The following is a 21,566-nucleotide window of genomic DNA, read 5'->3' on the forward strand; positions in this document are numbered from 1 at the left end:
CTGCAAGATTTGCTTTAGTAACATCTTAATAATAAAAACAAAACCGTATATAGATCTCATGCTACAGGCCAAAACAATAATCAACAAGCGAGTAACTTTATCTCAGAGTACTGATAATACTTCCGCAGTTTTTAAACATATTATATACGACAATATAGTTGCATAGCTGACTTGCCTCGAGATAAACTTCCTACGTTTTCGCTAACGTGGGAAACGCATTCACAATCAATATTTACTCATCGCCGTCTGTCGTCTGCTCTACAGTGCTGACGTGAATAAAAATTTTCTCGCCTATAATTACGTTTCCTCCATGGAAATACGCGGCAGGTTGTCCAATAATCAAGACGGAATGCAGGCGGCATGTTGCGATGCGCCTGCGCGTCAGGGCGCGTGCTCGTTCGAGAGAAAGCGCGCGGCGCACGTCGCGAAGGCAGCGAGCCGAGCCGGCGGAGTCCCAGTGTATGTTTTTCTGCCACAGATGGCGCTGCCCATCAGGAGCCGCAGCGCCGCCCAGCGATGCTTTGGGGAGCCTATTACACAGTGACTTAACAGGAATGCTTATCTGTAGTATTCGGTGTGCAACGGTTTAGGTCATATCTTTATGGATGTGCATTTAAAATTGTGACGGACCATCATACCTTGTGTTGGCTTGTAAACCTTCGTGACCCCTGTGGACGCCTTGCTCGGTGGGCTTTGCGCCTTCAAGAATTCAATTTTACTGTCTTTTAAGAGTGGTCTTAAGCACGGTGATGCTGACTGCCTGTCACGGTTGCCACTTGAAACTACTGATTGCGACAATGAGGTCTTAGATATATAGCTGCTATCTCTACAAGTTTCCCTGATGTTGGTGAATTCAAGATTGTGCAGCGGAACGACAACGAGTTGGCGCCGCTTTTTGATGCAGCAAGTTCCCGGAACCCTACGACCTCATTCTGCATTCGTGACAGTGTACTATACAGGAAGAACTACTCGTCAGTAGGTGCGCAGCTTCTTCTGGTAGTTCCTACAAGTCTTAAGTGTCAGGTTCTTTGGGTAATGCACGACGATGCCACAGCTGGACACTTGGGTTTCGCGAGGACATTGCACAGGACTAAGGAACGTTTTTATTGGCCGAAGATGCGTCAAACTACTCAACGTTATGTGGCCAGCTGCCTCCAGTGCCAGCGTTTCAAGCACCCAACCTGCTCACCGCCGGGTCATCTTCAGCCTATAACGCCACCACGAACCCCATTCGAACAGGCGGGATTTGATCTTCTAGGACCGTTTCCCCGTTCCTCCCACGGAAACCGCTGGGTCATAGTGTGCGTAGACTACCTTACACGGTACTGTGAAACTGCTGCTATACCGTCAGCCACTGCTTCTGATGTCTCGGTGTTCCTCCTACGGTTCATCATTCTTCGACATGGGCCTCCTCGTGTGTTAATAAGCGATCGTGGCCGACAGTTTACGGCAGAAGTTGTAGAAGAACTTCTTCGCCTCTGCTCATCCCATTTTCGCCATTCAAATCCTTACCACCCACAAACAAACGGTCTTACCGAACGCACCAATCGGACGGTTAGCAATATGCTCGCAATGTATGTCGGCTCCCGCCACAAAAACTGGGATGAAGTCCTTCCGTTTATAACATACGCATCTGACACTGCTAAGCACGAAACGACAGGCTACAGTCCGTTTTTTCTTCTTTATGCACGACCTCCACGAAGCACTTTGGACACGTTTCTGCCTTTCCCACTCCCTGCTGAAACTTCACTAGCGCATACTCTCTCCTCGGCTGAAGAAGCTCGTCGACTAGCTAGACTTCGCACTCTAGCCTCCCAGGAACGCTACAAGCGTCATCAAGATGTTAATTATGCCCCTGGTGACTTGGTGTGGCTTTGGACGCCATTGCGTAAGCGCGGCGTGTGCCAGAAATTGTTGCACCACTATACTGGCCCTTTCGTTGTATTGGAACGCCTCAGCGCAGTAAACTTTGTAGTCTCTCGCCTGACCACCCAAGGGCGTCGTTCTTGGAAGACTCAAGTAGTCCACGTGGCTCGCATGAAGCCCTTCTATCAACGTGACGAACCTTGACTCGCCCGGCGGGCATCGTCTGCGAAGGGGGCAGTGTCACGCACTTCCCGCGGTCCTTATTGAAGGAAGATGAGGCTTTGGCGGAATAAGCAGAAGAGGACGAGGAAGCTGGGTCTGTCCGCTGTGGTGTGCTAATAATCTCCAGCGCATCCTAACATCTGTGTAAATAAACGTCGTAACAATATATATATATATATATATATATATATATATATATATATATATATATATATATATATATATATATTCACACATGGTATATACATACAGTCGAACCCGGATATATCGAATTTTGGTTATATCTAACTCAAGGAATATCCCTTTGAAAATCCCATGTAAAAGTATAGGAAAGCCGCGTCATATATCGAACTCAATTTCGCCGGTCGATCGATATATCGAACTCCGCACCACGCACTGGAAAGTGTGCCTTCCCCAAAGACGATCGCATCACCCTCGGCCGTTTGCCGCGTGACGTTTTCAAGCCACGCGCGGAAGGAATGAGAGGGGACAGTTTGGCTAAGGCAGCGCCGCGACCTATCCCCAAAAGCACGCGCATCTGCGGTTATCGTTTCCCGCGCGCCAGCACGTGACGTTTGCAAACCATGTGCGTGAATGAACCAGAGAGAACCGGTGGGAACGAGAGGGGGAAAACGCGATAGAGCGAAGCCTTTTGCCGAGCTATCTCTCTCCTTCCTCTTTCCCGGCCTTCGTTCGCAGTAGCACGCGCTACGCATGCGCCAAGCAAGCTCAGCCCGTTTTCAGACAGAACGTCGGACGCTTTCTCCAGCGTGTGTTGCGAACCCTCTGCGCGCGGCGGCTGACGTGGCTATGGCGCCTGCGGAAGTTGAGAAGCGGCAGTTTTTTTTTTTTTTTTTGCGAGAGTCGTTTGTTCGTATAGTTTTGCTGTACACACGGCGTAGCGTAAGATAAGGCGTTACGAAGTGGCTTTTTTTTTTTTTTTTGCGAGTCTTATTTTTGCATGTATGAATTAACGAAAGCACGCGGTCAGCTGCGATCATGACACCGGCTTTAAGGACTTTTTGCTTCAAACAGCATTTGCAGCTACTTTATCACGCTTTCCAATGATTTCATGGCAGTAGGCTACGCCCGCCCCAAGCGCGGCGTGATAAATCGAACCAGGCTTGTGCAATCAAGCCATCACGGGCAGTCTGCCAAGTTCGCTCCCCGCCACCGTAGGAGCCATCAAAAGATAAACACGCCGCGACATTATCGCTGCGCAGCATCTTGGCACGCTGAAAAGAAATGAGCTGTGGATGAGACGACCGAAACGGAGTGCGACATGCAAGCGATAACGCTGGCGCGGTGGCTCGTACAGCGCAGTTCCAACAAGTTGGAAATTTTTTGCTCTGTCGCTGCCGCTCGTCGCTGAGATCGCTTAACGCTTGCATGTGAGCGAGCTGTCCTTAACGCTTTATTTCCAAATTCTCTAATGCAAAAGTGGAGGGTGGGTTCATTATGCGAGTGAGTTGATTACGCGACAAATACAGTATCGTTTTTTCGCATCGTAAGTGCCGTCCCAAGCCGATTTCTGTATATCTAATTATCGATATATCGAACTATTTCGCGATCCCCTTCGAGTTCGATATATCCGGGTTCGACCTTGATCTGATTTCGAAGTCCTGTTCTGTCAGCCGGACGAAACATTTTTGTACTTGTAGTAGAAGAGGTTTTGCTCTAAACTAAAATTCATGTGAAATATTTTGTACCTGAAAAGCGCAGCAAGAAACATTTTCATTTACCTTCGGTGCGTGACAGATTTAGTTGGTTATGTGAAAATGAAAATATTCATTATTTTTTTCCCATCCTGCTCTAATTATCGGTCACTCATTATAAACAATTGGTTGACGTCTGTACAACCAATTAGAGCCTGTCACATCTGATGACAAAAAATGAGAGGTACTACTATATGAATTTTTAACGTTTATTAAAGTGAAAGCCTTTAATGCCTCATCGTTGGCAGCAGAGGGTGTCACACTTTCGAGGGAGATAGTTAAAAATAAATAAACCTTGTCTCCACCGGTAATCGAACTTCCATTCCTTAGATCCCTAAGCGAGCGCTTTACCAACTGAGCCACGCCCGGATCGTGAAACGTTCATAATTCCCATTGTCTACCGTTCGGATAGCGGGATTCCGCAACAGATACTGCGCCTTTAATTTCCTGTAAACGAATTATAGAACGCCGGTGAACTTTGATGCGTTTAATGGAATGCCGGTTGTGTTCGACAAGGGGCGCGTCATGTACCATCATGATTGGTCATAATGTCACCAGGCGATTCATGAATAGACTAAGCTGACCCCGCCGGGCGTCCGATCCAGGCGTCCATGCGGTGCCTTTCATTTGACGCTTCCTCGAATGCCGTACTGCACAGCAAACAGAAGCAGACCAGATGTCTAGGAGGCGTTAGTACAGCAGATATCAGCGACATTTCAAATTGAATTATAGGATAAAAAAGACGCAGTATCAGTCACAATCCTCCGCGGACACATGCACCATGCCGTAAAGGAAGGGAGGAAGGTGGGATTGAAAGAAGAAGAGAGATAGAGTTGCCGTAGTGGAGGGCTCCGATCTAGCACGCTATAATGGCTTTCGCCTCATCGCAACTTAGTGGTGCGAAGTGCCCTGTAGAATTATTTATATACTGAAACAGGAAAAACAACCCAGTATTAAAAAAAGTGAAGAAAAAAATACACCCGAAGGTTTTTTTTTTTTCTGAACCCGCTTGAACCGGTTTGGGCAGGGTCGAACCGGAACAGAGTGAGTCTCCGGAGCCGAAACCGAACCCGAAAGGCATGTACCCAAACCCGAACCCGAAAAAATTCCGATTGGACACCCTGTCCTGAACCAACAAGCTTTGTATTTGTGATTTCGTCAACTCTTAGCAAAACTGCAACATTGCAGTCTCTACAGCATGTGCGATGCTACCTCTACCCCCTTTTATGCGCCGACACTAAGTAACCACATAGAAGAGGTAAAATTAGAAGGGTTGCCTACCGAGACATGGCTTATTTTTTGCTGTGCACGGAAGAAAAGCCAGGAGCAATGCAGACACACTCAAGCCTTTATTTACTAGGGCGCAGCCCCAAGAAGCCATTAGCTGTAGAAAATTCTTGGGCTGCCAAAAGGGCAAGGCCAAGCCATGCATGCAGTGGGGTACATGCACTACTTGTCCCCACTAGACTTGTCCTTCTCTTCTGTGCTCTTGTCCTTTTCAGCAGCCTTCTTGGCGGCCTCCCCCTGAGTGAGCTCGCCCAAAGCATTGCGCACAGTCTCGCTCTGGGGATCCACGCCAGGAAGGTTCTCGAGGACATACAGGAGGAAGGCAGGGTCCCGAATCATCTCAAAGTCCTCGGCCTCATCCTGCACAATGGCAGTCACTGAAGCTTCAACGGGTTGAAGAGCACAGCTCAGGGTTTGGTAGGCTGTCGGTCACTCAATGACTGAGCTTGGCCTACCTTCTTGGGTTCCTCAGGCTCGTCCGTCTCCATTGGTTCCTCCTTCATGGCTGGGGAAGCCCCAGGTGCTGTCCCTGATGCAGAACTGTCAGACTCTGCATGAAATAAAAATATAGGTTGCAGATAGTTCTACTCTGCTCATGCCCCATGCAAAACGACATCTGTAGAGGGATGCCACTTTGTCAGTTTGGAATACACAGAAATATGAATGGTAACTAAAGTAGGGCCGCACTTACTATATTGTAAAGCCACGATAATTCTACCCCTATTAACTCGAAAATTCGAACCAGGAGCGTGATCCCGGCTGATGCCCGTGCAAGTTTATAGCACTGGACGCCTGTTAATTCAGACTTTGGTGAGCTCGCCCAACACCACATAGACTAGCTAAGGCCTCTCAATACCGTCTCTCACTCGCGCCTACGTCACCACACTACGACGAAGCTGCTTCACCGCACATTCAGCATAGCAGCTGACCCTCAAAACTGCCCCAACTAGTTTGTGACATTGAAGGTACTGTGAATGTGCCAACTAGAACAAGCGGCAGTATCGTATTTCGGGAAACGAACAGTAACGTTTTCCAGTAGTCTTACAGCACAAAAAAATTCTTTTGTCCTTAGGCGCTTGGTCTGGAGTCAAAAAATATTTTCAAACTTGGAAAAAAACAAATCTAATGCATAATGTCTCTTTTGTTCATTTTCTGATGCAGTGTCCGACAGGCAGTAAATCCACACTGCAGGGTCGTGCAGTCTGTGGAGTGTGCGACTGCTGTTGATCTCAAGCGTAAAGCACCGATTCAGTGATTTCAGTGATGGGGGCATAAGTGCGTCGATGTTAGATGGTGTGTCTCAGGCTGTGATAATGCCTGCCCATTGGAGAGTGCCGCAGTGGCTCAGATATTTCGGTCTTCACCTTTTCTTGCAATTAGAAGGGCTCAGTGGAGAACCATGGACGTAATTCACTACGGGAAAGCAATCGCTTGTAAGGCAAACTCCTCTTTTACTACCGTTGTATATGCTTCCATTGCGTTGCATGAGGTCGAGTGGATGCATGTTTAGAGATAATGCAATCGCCAATTATTCACTGAAAAGCCAGTTTCTGTAGCTATAATTCCCTCCCTCTATGACTGCACGAATAAGTTAAATCCTACCGACACAGTATTGCTAACATTAAGTGTACACGGAACTTATAAGAAAGCAGTCATTGCAATGCCCCACGCCTTTGATCTTGGTCTTGAACTTCCAATGTCCTTATGGGTTTTCTGTGTGCGACAACTATTGATTTCCTGAAAATCCCTGTGGCATTTTCTCTGTGACTAAAAAGGATGGGCGTATAAGGATGTGTGGAGACTTTGGTGTCATTATCAACTCAGTAGCAACAGTGGAGCCCCATTCCAAGGATCGAAGATCAGTGGACCAAGCTTGCTGGAGATGAGAAGTTCATGAAGTTGGACTTGCGCGAAGCGTACCAGCAAGTTTGAAGTTTGAGTTTATTTTCATTTCAAGAAGAAATGAGGGACCGAGACAAAAAGTGAATGTTACTTCACTTGACGGCACTCAGCCCCTATACATGGCAAAAGAACAGCGAGGTGTTAGTGATAACAATCTCGGTGCATCTAAAATTCAGACTGCGATTTTACACAAGTTACAAACATCGTCTTTCTTAACCCACATAATTCAGTCTGTGGAAAAACTCAATATAACTGCCATCAAAATGAACGCAGTATAAAATCCAGAAAATATAAAATAACGAAAGAAAACAGCACAGCATACCTGCATTTGTGGCATAAAAATAAATGTATTGTTTCCTTATTAACCTTTTCAATATCAACTTTATTTTTGCAAAGATAGTTTAACAGAGAGGGCAGAACATATGCAAACATTTGCTGGCCAAAAGTTGTTCTCGCGAAAGGCACAATCCAAGTATCTGTAGAATGTGAAGGGTATGTTCGTGTAAGAGCTCTTAAAGGGACACTAAAGAGAAAACTGAAGTGGGCTTGCATAGATAGAATGCCAATTTCTGATTACAAAAAATCCACTCTTACTGAAAACAGAGCTGTTATAAGGTAGTAAAGAGGAAGAACAAAAATACAGGTATCGCCGCCACAGCCGAAACGCACAACTACAAATCACGTGACGCGCTAGGGATCACGGAGGCTGACAAATGCGAATTACGTTGCCTGTTTGAATGCGGTCGTAGGTTTTGTCTCGAATATAATAACACGCTTTTATAATAAGTAAACGACGGCGAAAAGACAACGTAAACGTTGCAAGGCAAATACAAAAGTATACTTGGAGGCGCCACAGGCGCCCACTTCAGTTTTGGTTATGTTTCGGCTCAGGAATTTCGTGCGCACTCTGATAGTTTGTTTGGACCTGCAGCGCCTGAATTACGAGCTTGGAGCAGCAGATGCGCCTTGCTGGTCCCCATTTGAGCATTCAAAGGCGCGAGCGAGTGAAATCCGCTGCCGCCGACACGCTCCTTCGTTCACACTATTGCGCCAACATATCGCCGCCGTCGCCGCTTCGACTGAGACCTGACCGCTCGACTGCAGCTACGTACGCCACGAAAAGCATACATATGCTAAGTACCGAAGGAAAAACGCATTATCATTCAATTGTTCACTAAATCATGGTACATCTGACCAACATACTGCGTCAACAAGACCTTCAACGTGCTATTTGCAGGTGTCGTAAACAAAAGGGGCATACTTGCCGCTCATACCAAGGAGAGCGTCGATATAGTGCGCTCGTCGCCCGGCGAGAAAAAGGGCCTCGGGTAAAAAGTAAAAACTAAAAATAACGAAGCACCAGAAATACATTACAAAAGGTAAAAAAAAAAATCGATTTGTAGAAAAAAAAAAATAAAAACCGCCAGTAGCGGTAAGATTCGAACTCGCCACTGCTTGTTCTGTAACGTTCGGCGCTAACCGCTCGGCTACGCTGTGCCCCAGGAACCCTGCAAATATTTCTGGTCTTTACGTCATGGCCCCATTTACAATAAAATGCTTCTGCTGCCGGTCTAAAAATTACTTCTTGACTATTGGCGCATGCTGCCTGCTCTCACGACTTGCAACTAATGTTCTGGATGCCTATGCGCACTATATTGTGCACTGGATCCATTTTAACATGTGGAATTTCACAGCACTGGCAAATTTAGTGGTGCCGGCACTTCGGTCATGCTCTGCTACCTTGGACGCAATTTTCGCTGAACACGGAGCTGTAGCACAAACCTTGAAGGAAAAAAGTGCGACGAAGCTCTAAAACTGACAAGCGCAGCAGCGAGGACACTATTTTGCTGGTAACTAAATCTTATTTGTTGTAAACATGTCGGGAAGCGTTGCGATGACCGAGGGCTCGGTTTGTTATACACAGTGCAAGACGGAGCGCAAAAGCTTGAGAAACATGTAAAGTATTGTGCATTACAAGTGCTCTATGTTTTTTTTTTTCTTCCTTTATGGGCCCATCGCTCGGTAAATTACTCTCTTCATCGTTTTATTTATTTCGGCTGTGGCCGTCATTTCGAGTACGCTTTTGCCATTTTGGCCCTTGAGGGATGAGGCGCCGCGGGCTGCGCCGGCTCGCTAGCTATCACGGAGTCTCCGCTTACGTCATAGTGTGCGTCACTCAACTCTGACTACGTAGTCAGAGGGCACAGTTTGAATTCGACCGGCAGGAACAAGAAAAAACCTCAACTTCTTATCGCAATATCTCAGCAATTATTAGATTTTTTGCTGCCGGATAGGCGGCGACAGTGTCACCAAATGTAGTTTATTAGATTTTCATAGCATCTTTGGATGTCTTTAGTGTCCCTTTAAATTGGCGATTGAAAGTATTTTAGACTCGGAGGTAGCTATGTGCTGTTTGTAGCGAACGGCTAAGTTTTACGAATGAAGATAGGGCACTGGCATTAACCTAAAATTCTTGAAAAGAAACATGGTATAAGCGTAGTAGTCTGCTCCTACTATATGGCGAACAGCCTTTTTCTGGAGTGGATATAATTGATCTAAATTTGAGTTGTTTTACCCCATACAAGGAAACGGTAGTTTAGCTGAGACAAGAACAATTAACTGTGTATATGGAGTTGAATTTTCGCCGGAAGAAAGAAATAGAATTTTACTAACATACACACTGTTTTTAACAAGCGTGAAATTGTTTCATTTACGTGGATATCCCAGGACATATTTTTGTGAAAAAAAAACACCCAGTGCTTTTACTTCATCAACGATTTCAATAGGAGCCTAGCCAAAAGTTATATTATTTAACCCTTTGACTGTCTAATATTCCAAAAAAAGAAAAAAAAAACTCTGCCCCAGGGTTGAATTTTTTTAAACGCTATGCATTTAGCGCAGTACTCGTACGGCAAAAATGCCGCGGGATAGAATGCGGCCACAGTACCCGTACAGCAAAAACAGTAAAAAAGTTAAAGACATGATTGGCAACGATGAGTGCCTCGCGGAAAAAAGAATTGCTTTTGTTTTGGTTACAACATTTATTTCTAAACAATTCAATTTGCTCCATGTGCTCAAATGATTCAACAATTGATTTATGTCAGTTACAAGCTGGCTATAGTCATTGCTTCGAATATGAACACTCTCATCATCATCAGCCTGACTATACCCACTGCAGGGCGAAGGCCTCTCCCATATTTCTCCCATTAACCCGGTTCTGTGCTAGCTGCATCCACTTGACCCCTGCGAACGTCTTAACCTCATCCGCCCACCTAACTTTCAGCCACCCCCTGCTACGCTTTCCTTCCCTTGGAATCCAGTTTGTTACCCTAAGCGACCATCGGTTATCCTCAATTCACACTACATGTCCTGCCCATGCCCATTTCTTCTTCTTTATTTCCACTTGAGTTATTTCTCTGACCCATTCTGCACATTTCCTATCTCTTAATGTTACCCCTATCATTTTTCGCTCCATAGCCCTCTGCATTGTCCTCAACTGGAGTAGAACCCTCTTTGTTAGCCTCCATGTTTCAGCACCATAGGTGAGTACAAGTAAGATGCAACTGTTGTATACTTTCCTCTTGAGCGATAACGGTAAGCTGCTAGTCATAATCTGCGAGTGCTTGCCAAATGCGCTTCATCCAAATCTTATTCTCCTTGTTATTTCCCTTTCATGGTCCGGATCTGCGGTTAATACCTGTCCTAAGTAGACATATTCACCTACTACTTCCAGTGCTTCGCTACCCAAAGTAAACTGCTGTTCCTTCCCGAGGCTGTGGAACATTACCTTAGTCTTTTGCATATTGATTTTCAAGTCTGCCTTTCTACTTTTCCTGTCTAGGTCATGAATCATTCTTTGCAGTTCATCCCCCGAGTTACTTAGCAAGGCAATGTCATCAGCAAATCGCAGATTACCGAGGTATTCTCCATCTACCCTTATACCTAACCGCTTCCATTCCAAGTCTCTGAATACTTCTAAGCAAGCTGTGAAAAGTACTGGGGAGATCGTGTCTCGTTGCCTAATACCTTTCTTTATAGGAATTGTTTTTTTTTATGCAGAACTATGGTTACTATACAGCCCCTATTTATAGTATCTTCCAGCACTTTCATGTATGGCTTGTCTACACCCTGATTTCACAATGCCTGCATGAATCAATGAATGCTATGTATAAGGGCTGGTTATATTCTGAGCACTTTTCTATCACCTGGTTGATGGTGTGGATATGATCGATGGTAGAGTACCCTTTCCGAATAGCTGCTTGATCTTTTGCTTGGTTGCAGTCTAAGGTTGTCCCGATTCTTTTAGCGATTACCTTAGTAAATACCTTACATGTAACAGACAGTAGACTGATTGGTCTGTAATTTTTCAAGTCCTTAGTGTCCGTTTTCTTGTGAATTAAGATAATGTTTGCGTTCTTCCATCGTCCGGTGCCGTCGATGACATCAGGCACTGCATATACAGGGTGGCCAGTTTTTCTAGCGCGACATCCCCCTGTCCTTCAACAAATCTATAGTTACCTGATCCTGTCCAGCTGCTTTTCCTCTTTTCACAGTTTCTAATGCTTTCTTAACTTCGTCAGAACGTCTGACTGCATTTCCCTACCGCCAATCTCATTATTGTCCCGACTTCTTTGGCTACTGTAGATATATAGAACTGCTAAGCTACTTTGACAATCTTGTCCATATTCGTGATGACATTGCCTGCCTTGCCCCCTAGCGCATACATCTGATTTTTGCCTATGCCCAATTTCTTCTTCATCACTTTAAGGGGGGACACGGCTCTTTGCTGCCGAAAATCGGTCCAAATTTTAAATTCTTTTTTCTTCATTTTCGCGATCCTGAGACGTTTCCGCAACTATCTGCAAATTTTGGTTAAAAATACCGCCTATTTCGCACGTTACAGCGTTCCAAAGTTGTGAGTCTGAATGCTTGGCCCTTTAAAATGAGGTCAAATCACACAGTTTTGATTGGCCACAGATCGAAAAATACGCTCTTTACCGGCATCATTTCGGTCTCGTTAGAAATATCGTGATTCAGACCATTCCCATGTCACGACAGGCGTCCGTGAGCGAACACCCAAAGTGGAAAACAAAGGGACAAAATTGCACGAAACGCGCGTTGCTATTGGGCTCCGAAAGCATGTGACCCAAATGGCCACTTCTGGTTGGCTGCAGGCATCGACTGCTTGCGACCTGGCGCCATTTTGAAAAGGTCACGTAGTTAGGCCTAGATGATTTAGAGACGTTCCATAAAATGCAGAAAATTAAGGTTTGAGTGTCATAATGGCCCAAAAAACGAAGAACGGTAGAGATAAGAGGCGGGCCAGTGACATGGCAATGCGGCATCCTGTTATCTGCAATCAGTGAAGAAGCACCGACGCTCCGCGGTGGGCCGATAAGGGCATAACCGGTGGTGCTCGGCACGACACAGGAGAGGACAGACAGGAGAGCGAGCGATTTCCTCGAGGCGATTCCTGCCGCTACGAACATCGCGATTATGACAACGCAGTGGCGCGGCGGCGGCGGCGATCGCGAAACATCGCGTCATGCACAGCATGCGGAATCGCAAACCTTACTGAAATAAATTTTCTGAGTTGCAGGGGAAATTATCTCAACGGGAAATGGTGCATTCACACTAAAAACCAGTCAAAACTCATTTCATCGCGTTGCTGTTAGCCTTAGCAATTCTAACATATGCTAAAAACATTTTTCGCCAACTTCTCATCAAGATTGAATTTTGGACAGAGTAACCATTTTGGAGGAGTGGTATCTCGGCTTCTATAGCAGCTATCACTATAATTTGCCAGAAAGATAAAATCATAAGTTCTGCAGTAACACTGCTTTTTAACCATTGTTTGTTTGCCAAAATTATCAAAATAAATCATTTGTCCCAGTCACCAAAATGAGCTTTTTATTTTTGGCAAGTTTGACAAGCCACAACTTTCTTCCATATCATCCTAGAATGCCCATTTATGCCTTACTGCAGTCCTTTGCAATTCTAGATTATTTAAGGATCAAAATCTTCTCAATATCTGATGTTTACTAACCATGCTTCCTCCAAACAAAAGATCAGTTTTCCCTAATATATTTAAATATACCTGTATTAGGTAAAAACAGTTTGCAATTTTGGAATGAGCACGAGAAAATACACAAGTGGTGCAAATCCGGCCATAAATAAAAAACATGATTCTAAGAGGGGTGTCCTCCCTTAAGGCTTCCCTTGTTATTTACAGCATGCTACATTTTCTCCATGTTATACTTCCTTATATCGGCCACTTTGCGCTTCATGGCACTTCATGGCAATTGTATGTGTGTCCTGCAATGTAAGTGATTGCCGATTTCAGTTCACTGCAGCCAAAACTATACCTCCAAAACTCCTTTCCCATCTTAGTGTGAGCGGAGCCAGTGCAGCTGCGCCTGTGTGTATTCACAGACTAAAAGCAGACATCACAAATTTTGGACAGCTTGCTACGTCACACTGCTTACCCGTCTCTTGCACTAAACATCACAGAGCTCCTTACATCACAGCATCCTTACAAGGCCACAGAATAATGCTTTGCTGAAGCAAAGCATGCCCACCGCAGTGGCCTCCAAACAGTTGTGCCTTTTGAAGCAGAAGCTTCGCTACGACAGCCAACTCGAGCCAACGTCAGCGTCGGTGGGTGCCTGAGGGGGGACGCAGGTCTTTGGACCGAAAAGTCACCAAAAAATCGATTTTTCAATTTTGTCATAGTTGGATGCATCTCATCATTTTCCATCACTTTGACAAGTTTGGTGACCCAACACTGCATATTCATCGAAAAATCGTAGATTAAACATGCAAACTCGACAGAACTGCTCGCGTAAAAGCATCGTGAAACGCCTATTTTGCGGCACTTGTCACTTCTTGAATATGCTTTGCAGCGCTGCGATCTTTGTCTCGTTTGAAAGAGCCGCGCCTCAACTTCCTTTCTCGCCAGAATGAAAGGCCAGTCATGATTCGCAGACGAGAAAAAGATAGAAAGCAAAAAGTGAAATGCGGCCATGCTATTGGCTGTAGGCAGTCACGTGGTGAAATCTGCGTCTGCAATTGGCCGGCCCCATTTTCTTCGCCACTTTGAAAAAAAAAAAAGCACCACGGGGAAACCGTATCAGAAGTTTCACAGCGTGCACAAATTTGGAAAAAAACGTAAAAAATGCCGCCGACACGGGTTCGTCTCCAGCGATGTCGGCCAGCGACAGTGTTGTGCCAGAACGTCAACCAGCGGACGAGGCGACCTTGGCAAGTGTTACGGTGTTCGTCGCGGGCGCAGAGCACGTTGAAACGACAGCGGAAAGCGGCGAACAGCAGGATGATGGACTCATTGCATAAGAAGAGATTTTAACAAACGCAGTGCTGGAGAGTGAATCGACTGTCGTGACAAATGCTTCGACGTTGAGTACGGCGTCTGCCTTCAACACGGAGCAGCCCACGGACTCGGACGGGATCGGCGATCAGCGGCAGCGCATTACGAGTCGACACAAGGTTTTTGACCAGCGCTGACCAAAAGAAGTTGCAGAAGGACTCCGATGATAAACTCGCGAGCCTAACAGCAATTTTGGCGAGCCAGAGGAAGATGGGGATGTTCGCATCAGAATGCACACTTGCCGGCCCGCCAGCGTCTGCAGCTACCTACGCGGTCATCGATTTGGCGGCGATAAACAGGCTGCTTCAAAATACTGTGTCAGACTTGCGGTGGCAACGTTGTCATTGCAAAAAATGGCGCGGAGTACGGGATTGCCGTGAAATTGTGCATGGAGTGCCGCAATCGTAGAGCTATCGCCAACGAATGGAGCTCTCGGCGGGCAGAAGGCGGTGCAAAGTGCAGGCCGTTTGAGATAAATATTCTCGCAGCTCGCGCTAAGCAGAGCGCAGACAACCGCCAGACTGCCCTCAACGACATTTTTTCCGGCAATGGGTGTGTCCCACAGGGGTCAACACCATAAGAGCTACCACGGCTACCTGAAAACAAAGCTGAAGCCAGCAGCAACAATTGCTTCAAAAAGGTGCTTTCCAGCTGTGCCTTGTCAGTGAAGGGCTTATACCAGGAGCTATGCTTTGACAGCCCTGGAAATGTGGCTGTTTCGATGGCACATGGATGGCTAGGGGTCACACATCCCATATTGGTGTGGGCACAGTAATAAAACTTTTCTGGCTATGGTCTAGACTATGTGGTTCCTTCAAACTTTTGTGCAGGCTGCACACGTGCACCACCAAAGGAAGACCCCAACTATCAAATCTAGCTGTCTAAACATGCCTGTTAGAGGAATACTAACAGTAAATCGAGGAAAATGGAAGTTGAGGCTGCCGTTACTCTTTTTGAGCGTTCGCTTTCCCGCCATGGCCTGCGCTACACAGTGATGCTGTGTGATGGCAACAGCCGATCGTTCCGCGCTGTTGAAGACGCAAACATTTAATAGGTGTCCAAAAAGAAGACTGTGTTAATCATGTTAAAAAGCGCATGGGGACAGCGTTGCGGAACCTTGTGCAGAAGCACAAAAGCAGTGGCGACTCCCTTACTGGAAGAGGCCGCCTGACGGGCGATCTCATTAAGAAGCTTTCTAAGTACTACAGCTGGGCCCTAAAGTCCAATGTTGGTGATGTGGACAGCATGCAGCAGGCGGTAATGGCCACCTATTACCACGTGACTTCGACAGACCAGCTCTCTGATCACAGTCTGTGTCCAAGTGGCCCAGACTCTTGGTGTAAGCATAATGCTGCTGCTGCCAGAGGAGAGACGCCACCCAGCCACAGTTACAACCTGCCTGACAACGTAAAGCAGGCGCTGCGCCCTGTGTACGAGCGGCTATCTGATAAGGAGCTGCTAAAACGCTGCCAAAGGGGCAAACTCAAAATTCCAATTAATCGCTCCATTCTGTCATTTGGTCCTTGATGCCTAAACACAAACATGCCTCACTGTTTGCCGTCGAGGCTGCAGTCGCCGAAGCAGTTATGCGTTTTAATTCTGGAGTGAAGCAAGCATCTGTACACATACTTCAAGAATTGAAGCTATTGGAGAACTGCACCAGTTCTAAGAGAGCGGAAGGAGAAGACTGTCGACGATTGACGAGTGCCATGCGAAAGCACGCAGCCTCGGACACATTTTTGCGGTCATCAAAGCGACGCCAGCGATACAAACGTGATGCTGACTACTCACCAGGTGCCTTCTAGGCTGTTTGCTTCCAATAATAAAGTACTCTGATGTGTTTCCTATGCTTGAATATGTTGCATTGTTTGTTTTGCTTGGAAGCTCAATGTTTGCTGCTTGCGATAAGGTCACCAAATATAACCTTACCTAGTTGTGAAGTTTTAGAAAACAAGAAGAATATAGCACTTTTTTCTTGCTTTCTATATGTGAACTTCAAACAGTTGTAACTTTGGTTCTAGGAGAGACGGAACAATGAAACTACCCTTATTGCAAACATTGATAAGAGTAGAATCTGCTGATATAAAGCTTGTTTAGATGGATGCAACCAAGTTTTTCAAAAATTTGTCAGTAAACAATGACTGATATTTCTTTATAAAAAATAAAGGAAGCATTTGCACAAAAATGGATACCATACTTGAAATCAGCACATTAAAATACAGAATAGTTAAGTTTTTGATTCTGCTAAGCCCAGTATTAGAATTTTTTTTTTCCAAGACCCTCTGCCCCCCTTAAGGGCAGAAGTGCGCTATGAGAGTCACCAATCTGTCGGAGGATGGAGTCCTTCTCCTCGGGATGTGCTGCTACTCAGATGCTTTCACTTTTTCACTCTCGTATGCCTACATAATTTCAGATTCCATCTTCCCGTATGTTGACAAAGTGCTCTTCTTCATGTCGTATTTGCGCATAACTTCTTAGCGCGAGAGCCCCTCTTTCAAGACGTTCAAGATTTCCAGTTTTGTGGCCAAGTCCTTCGCTGGACAGTATTTCGGTCGCTTCGGAGAAGCCATGATGTCAAGTTCTAGAAGAACTGTGCTTGATAAGAATGGGCCTGCCAGACGATGCAAATGCGGAACCATACACAACAAAGCGAGACAAGTGCGTAGCCTTGGCGCGCTGGAGCACGAATCACATGAACTAATGCCACCAACGAAGCGCGTACGCAGGCCAGTGAGTGTCCAAAACGACCGGCAGCTCAGCAAGCAAGTTGACTGATCTGCAGCCAATAATCTCTTCCGGCTCTGACTGGCGTGCTTTCAAAAACAAACTATGAGTCGGACAGCCCTGCGACCGCTGTCATGCTCACTAAGCAAGTCGCGAGTGCGTTGCAATAAATTTATCGTGCATTTCGGATTTCCGGAAGCATATTTTCGTGATTATTTGAAGCCACACTTCAGCACGCTTGTGTTGCAGAAGCTAGGCCGAATTAGCCGGCACGAGAGAATAGCAGCGTTTGAATTATTGAACGCCTGACTCCGTACAGTTCTATGGACCTGGCAGGGACCAAGCCGGCTGTTCAAATTATCCGACTTTCCCAATTAACTGGGGTCGAATTAACGAGATTTTACTGTACGTAGAAAGAAAAACATGCGCTCTAAGAGGACGATGAAACAACCAGCACATGGTAAATTAGGATATTCTAAGATGTGCCTGGAAAAACCCGATGCATTATAATTAAGAAAAACATTGGCTACCTCTGGTGATAGCAAAAAAAAAAAAAAGTTCAGCGTGTTTAGCGGGCAATTGGCGAATGACAACCGCACTTGAGAAAAGGATACAAGGTGCGAAACGGCAAATTCGTGACTCGTTGGGCGAGATCCTGGCTCAATGACCCGTTTTCTAGAAGATGGGGCCTAACTATTTACAACATGAAGGTACAACACAAAATCTGATGCCCCTAGCCCTTTTCCATCCTGCGGCTGCAATCCAGCATGTGCACTGGCCCCACGTGCAGTTTATCTTTAACTTTATTTTGGAATGGCATCACAGTGTTCCAATGCTTACACATACATCCCTCGTGTACATCCCACATGATGCTTCCGGTAAGCTGAAACTGCACGCTAAACATGCACAGTTACCCCGCTCTGCGCTTCCAAATGATGCTTCACCACATGGACTGTGAATTGAATCATTTAAAACACGACGGGGCTATTCATTAGTAGGCATCACTGTTATTGTGTCGAACTGCAAGAAGGGCCACAGATGTACTACATACGATTTTCATTCAGTTCTTTGACATTCCCAACAGTGTACACAAAGCAAAGCACTTGACGTAACAGGGAAAAAAAAACGTTTTTAGCTGGCTTTCATCTCATACGCAGACAACCATTACAGAGGTACTGCAGTGTTTTCGTGCCCATTCCACAATGAAAACTTTCGGTTAATTCAAATGATCTCTCTAGTCATTTGAAGGCCGAATTAATGAGTTTACTGTATATACTCCTAAAATAACTGCACTCCCAACTTTGACAACTAGTCATTCAGCCAAAAAAAAATTATCTATCAAGTGTGCACAATTTTGGTCGCATGGTTTGCTACACTTGAAGCTAATAGAGGATAACTGCCTGTGATGCTCGGCCCAACCACAGACAGACTTTGACCACAAGGGGCATTTGGCTCCAGCGAAACAGTGGCAAGTTATAAAGCTGTGCCCTTCCAAAACGGCGAGAGAAGGTAAAACCAGGAAAGAATGAGTAAAGCCAATGACTGCAGTAGCTAGCAGTGCCCAAGGGTAGAGGGCTGGTGGCCGTTGCGGCAGCTGCCTGCTTTTTGTTCTGTGTAACCTCCAAGACTTGCAACTAAAAGCTTGTTAATTCGACCCCTGTTAATTTGGAAATGCCTATCTGGATAAGTCTTACTGTCGGCATTCACTTACGATTAGTACAGCAAGCGATTGCTAAAACAGCCCTCCTTAAACCTTAACTGCTTGTCGCAAGGTCGATTGCGCACTTCTGACATGTGCGCAACAGCAGGTGTGACAAAAAATGGGTGGCTTCGTCTCTAAGAACAGGCCGGCTACTAAGTTTTGGTTTCACCTTCAAGAACTTTGCGCTGTTTGCACCAATATTGGCTGCGCATCAGCTAACTAACCGATAGCAGTTTTGCAGCATTTTGGACTGGCAGCACTGGGCGTTTTCTGCACTTGACAGGGTGGCTCTTCCATTGCTCCGAAAATGTAAGCTCGAACCAACACTACCGTGTCACACTGTGAAGGATACTGATGTGTGCCTTTACCATTTTCGAATAAATTCTGCTTTGACGCTTCCGACAGCTTGCATGCAATAACGCATAGATAGGAATGCAAAAAATAGTCATTATTATGCTGTTCTTGTCTAAAAAGGAAGAGACCATTGCTAATTTTTTCGCTAAATAAATTTCTTATAATGCAAGTGGTTCTTGTCAATTTTTTTTAAGGCCATTTGATAATTTAAATCTTGGATAATGCAAGCTTTTTTTTAACCAGTCCCATGAAATTCAAATTACCAAGCTTTCACTGCACTGCGAGGCTTATGAGAGAAGAAAAAAAAAAAAAAAAGTGCCTAAAGAGAAAAGACACTCACGAGCCTGCTGGAGGGACATTTGCATGGCGTAGGCGATCTGTTCGTCTTCAGTCATTACTGAGAAGTCTGGCAGGCTAGAAGTAGTGGTCGCTGGAGTGGGCTCTGTCTCCATGGACATGGCCAGGGCCCTCTCCAAGAGCCGTTCTTCACTTGAGCCAGCTGCACAAGCCCATGAACAAGTCCTAGCTTCCGAGAATGCAACGCCTCCTCACAAAACTGTCACTTATTCTGAAAGTGCTGCACACACTCCTTACTTCAGACTGCCGTGGGGCTCTCGTCCATGGCAGCCACGCCGACACAACACACAGGATATGACGCTAACATGAAATGGGGAAAGCTAAAGCTACACTGATTGGTATCTCTTCATGAGAACATCACCTCTGCTGTGCTACAAAGGAATTCGGTTTGCAGGATTAAAGGGGCAGTGAATGAGTGGAAGAAATGGGTCTGCGAGGAGGAGGAAGGAGAAGGACACAGCAAAGAGGCACTGTTTGACACATACACTCTCTAGGCTGTAGTGGGTGGATGAGTGCAGTGAGCAGCATGCACAGATTTTTCTGTCAGCTGTGTGACAAATATCTGTGCACAGCTGCACAGCTTGGACTAGGTGAGAGCCCTGAGGTCTGCCTCATCAAACCCACGTAATACTATGGCCACACGGGTATTTACAATCCAGAAAGAGCCAGTGCCACCTATAAAATTCAAGTACTGAGCACTCTATCCCCCTGCTGGCTTCGGCTCCTTCAAATGCTCGGTGCTTTAGACATCCAAGTGAAACAAAAGCGAGATTCTGAACACCTGGTTAATTTAAATATCACGATCCCGATGACTGATGTTAATAAGGTTTTACAGTGTTACGATTCTGACGATCTCTTTGGCCATTCGGGCATCACAATATCCCATACTATGTCCACAAAGAATAAAGGTCACATGCTTGACTAATGCTGCAGGGCCCCTAAACCTTTTGTGTTTTCTGTACACTGTCGTATCAAGATAATCCTGCAAGCATACATTCTGCCTCGGTGGAAGGAGGAGCTTGGGTGGCTTGGTCTACGAAGTTGGCAGCTGCCCTCCTGGCCTCATCTTCTTGACGCTGGCGCTGTTCTTCCATGGACACACGTAGCGCCTGCAAAGTGCACACACTGTAGCAGCTACACACTAGAGAGCAACAAGCTCACTTGAAATGACCATGATATGCTTTCCCACCGCATAGCAATATGCAAAAGTGACTATGCTTGACGCTGATTACTAGCAGATATTAATTTACTGCTTTAATCTGCGTCTCTCAAATTTGCTCTTTTTGGTGTATTTGTCCTGTACATGGTAAATTATATGAAGTTTTATGGCTCATAAGCAACTGTGGCTATGATGCACCAAACAAAAGGTTAGGTGATTTGTAACATGAAGTGCCTCAAGTTCTGATACTCATATTTGATTGAAACATTGGCTTTGTTAAGAAATGTACAAACAAGAAAAAAATCGACAAATGCTTGTTCACCTAAAAGCAATGCAGGATGAAATGGAATGTGTTCATTGTAATATACAATGTCAAGCACAAAAAAAAAAAAAATAAATAAAAAGAAAAAAAAAAAAAAGAGACTGGAAACCAGTCGAGCGCCCTTATCTCTGACGACAGGCAGACTACCCGAGTTGCGCCTTTTTCCACGTGTTCTACTGTTTGCATTTCATTTGATGCAGTCTTTTTACCGGAAGATAGAACTATGTTTATTTCTTGGAGAGCAATTAAACTATTAAATGGCTCATTCACACTCCCACTTACTGGAAGCTTAAGTCGAACCACTGCGGGGGATATGAAGGTCAGAATGAGACGAAAAGATATCACATGATCATACTAAGGTGCACAGCAACAGTAAGCACACAGCGCTTCGACTGATAACCATACTTTCGATTCCTAATATATGTGCCAGTATATCGGCCATCAAAGTGGGACCACCCCCAGGACCACCATTTGGATAAAATTTGGGGATCGCCAATTTGATGCAGAATATTCAAGCTGGTGTCAAGATCTGGCACCATCTAAAGAATAAAATCGCCCATTAAAGAAGATCT

At 45.5% G+C, this 21,566-nt stretch overlaps 1 protein-coding gene across 2 annotated transcripts in view; it reads right to left on the minus strand.

The window, feature by feature from the left end:
• Positions 1-5,133: 5,133 nt before the first annotated feature.
• Rpn10 (regulatory particle non-ATPase 10) overlaps positions 5,134-21,566 on the minus strand; it is a 36,425-nt gene continuing 19,992 nt past the window's right edge. The window contains exons 8-11 of one of the 2 annotated variants that reach the window (XM_084591421.1): positions 20,508-20,622; positions 19,497-19,655; positions 5,546-5,640; positions 5,134-5,450 (exon numbers count right to left, since the gene is read on the minus strand). In XM_084591421.1, coding sequence (XP_084447547.1) covers positions 5,253-5,450; positions 5,546-5,640; positions 19,497-19,655; positions 20,508-20,622 — 567 coding nt within the window. In that variant the 3' untranslated portion in view covers positions 5,134-5,252. Of the gene's footprint in view, positions 5,468-5,545; positions 5,641-19,496; positions 19,656-20,507; positions 20,623-21,566 lie in introns of both variants that reach the window. The other variant, XM_084591422.1, reaches the window with a different exon arrangement.

This window comes from Amblyomma maculatum, chromosome 1 (assembly GCF_055883805.1).
Source record: "Amblyomma maculatum isolate TAMU_Amacu chromosome 1, ASM5588380v1, whole genome shotgun sequence".
Lineage (NCBI taxonomy): Eukaryota > Metazoa > Arthropoda > Arachnida > Ixodida > Ixodidae > Amblyomma > Amblyomma maculatum.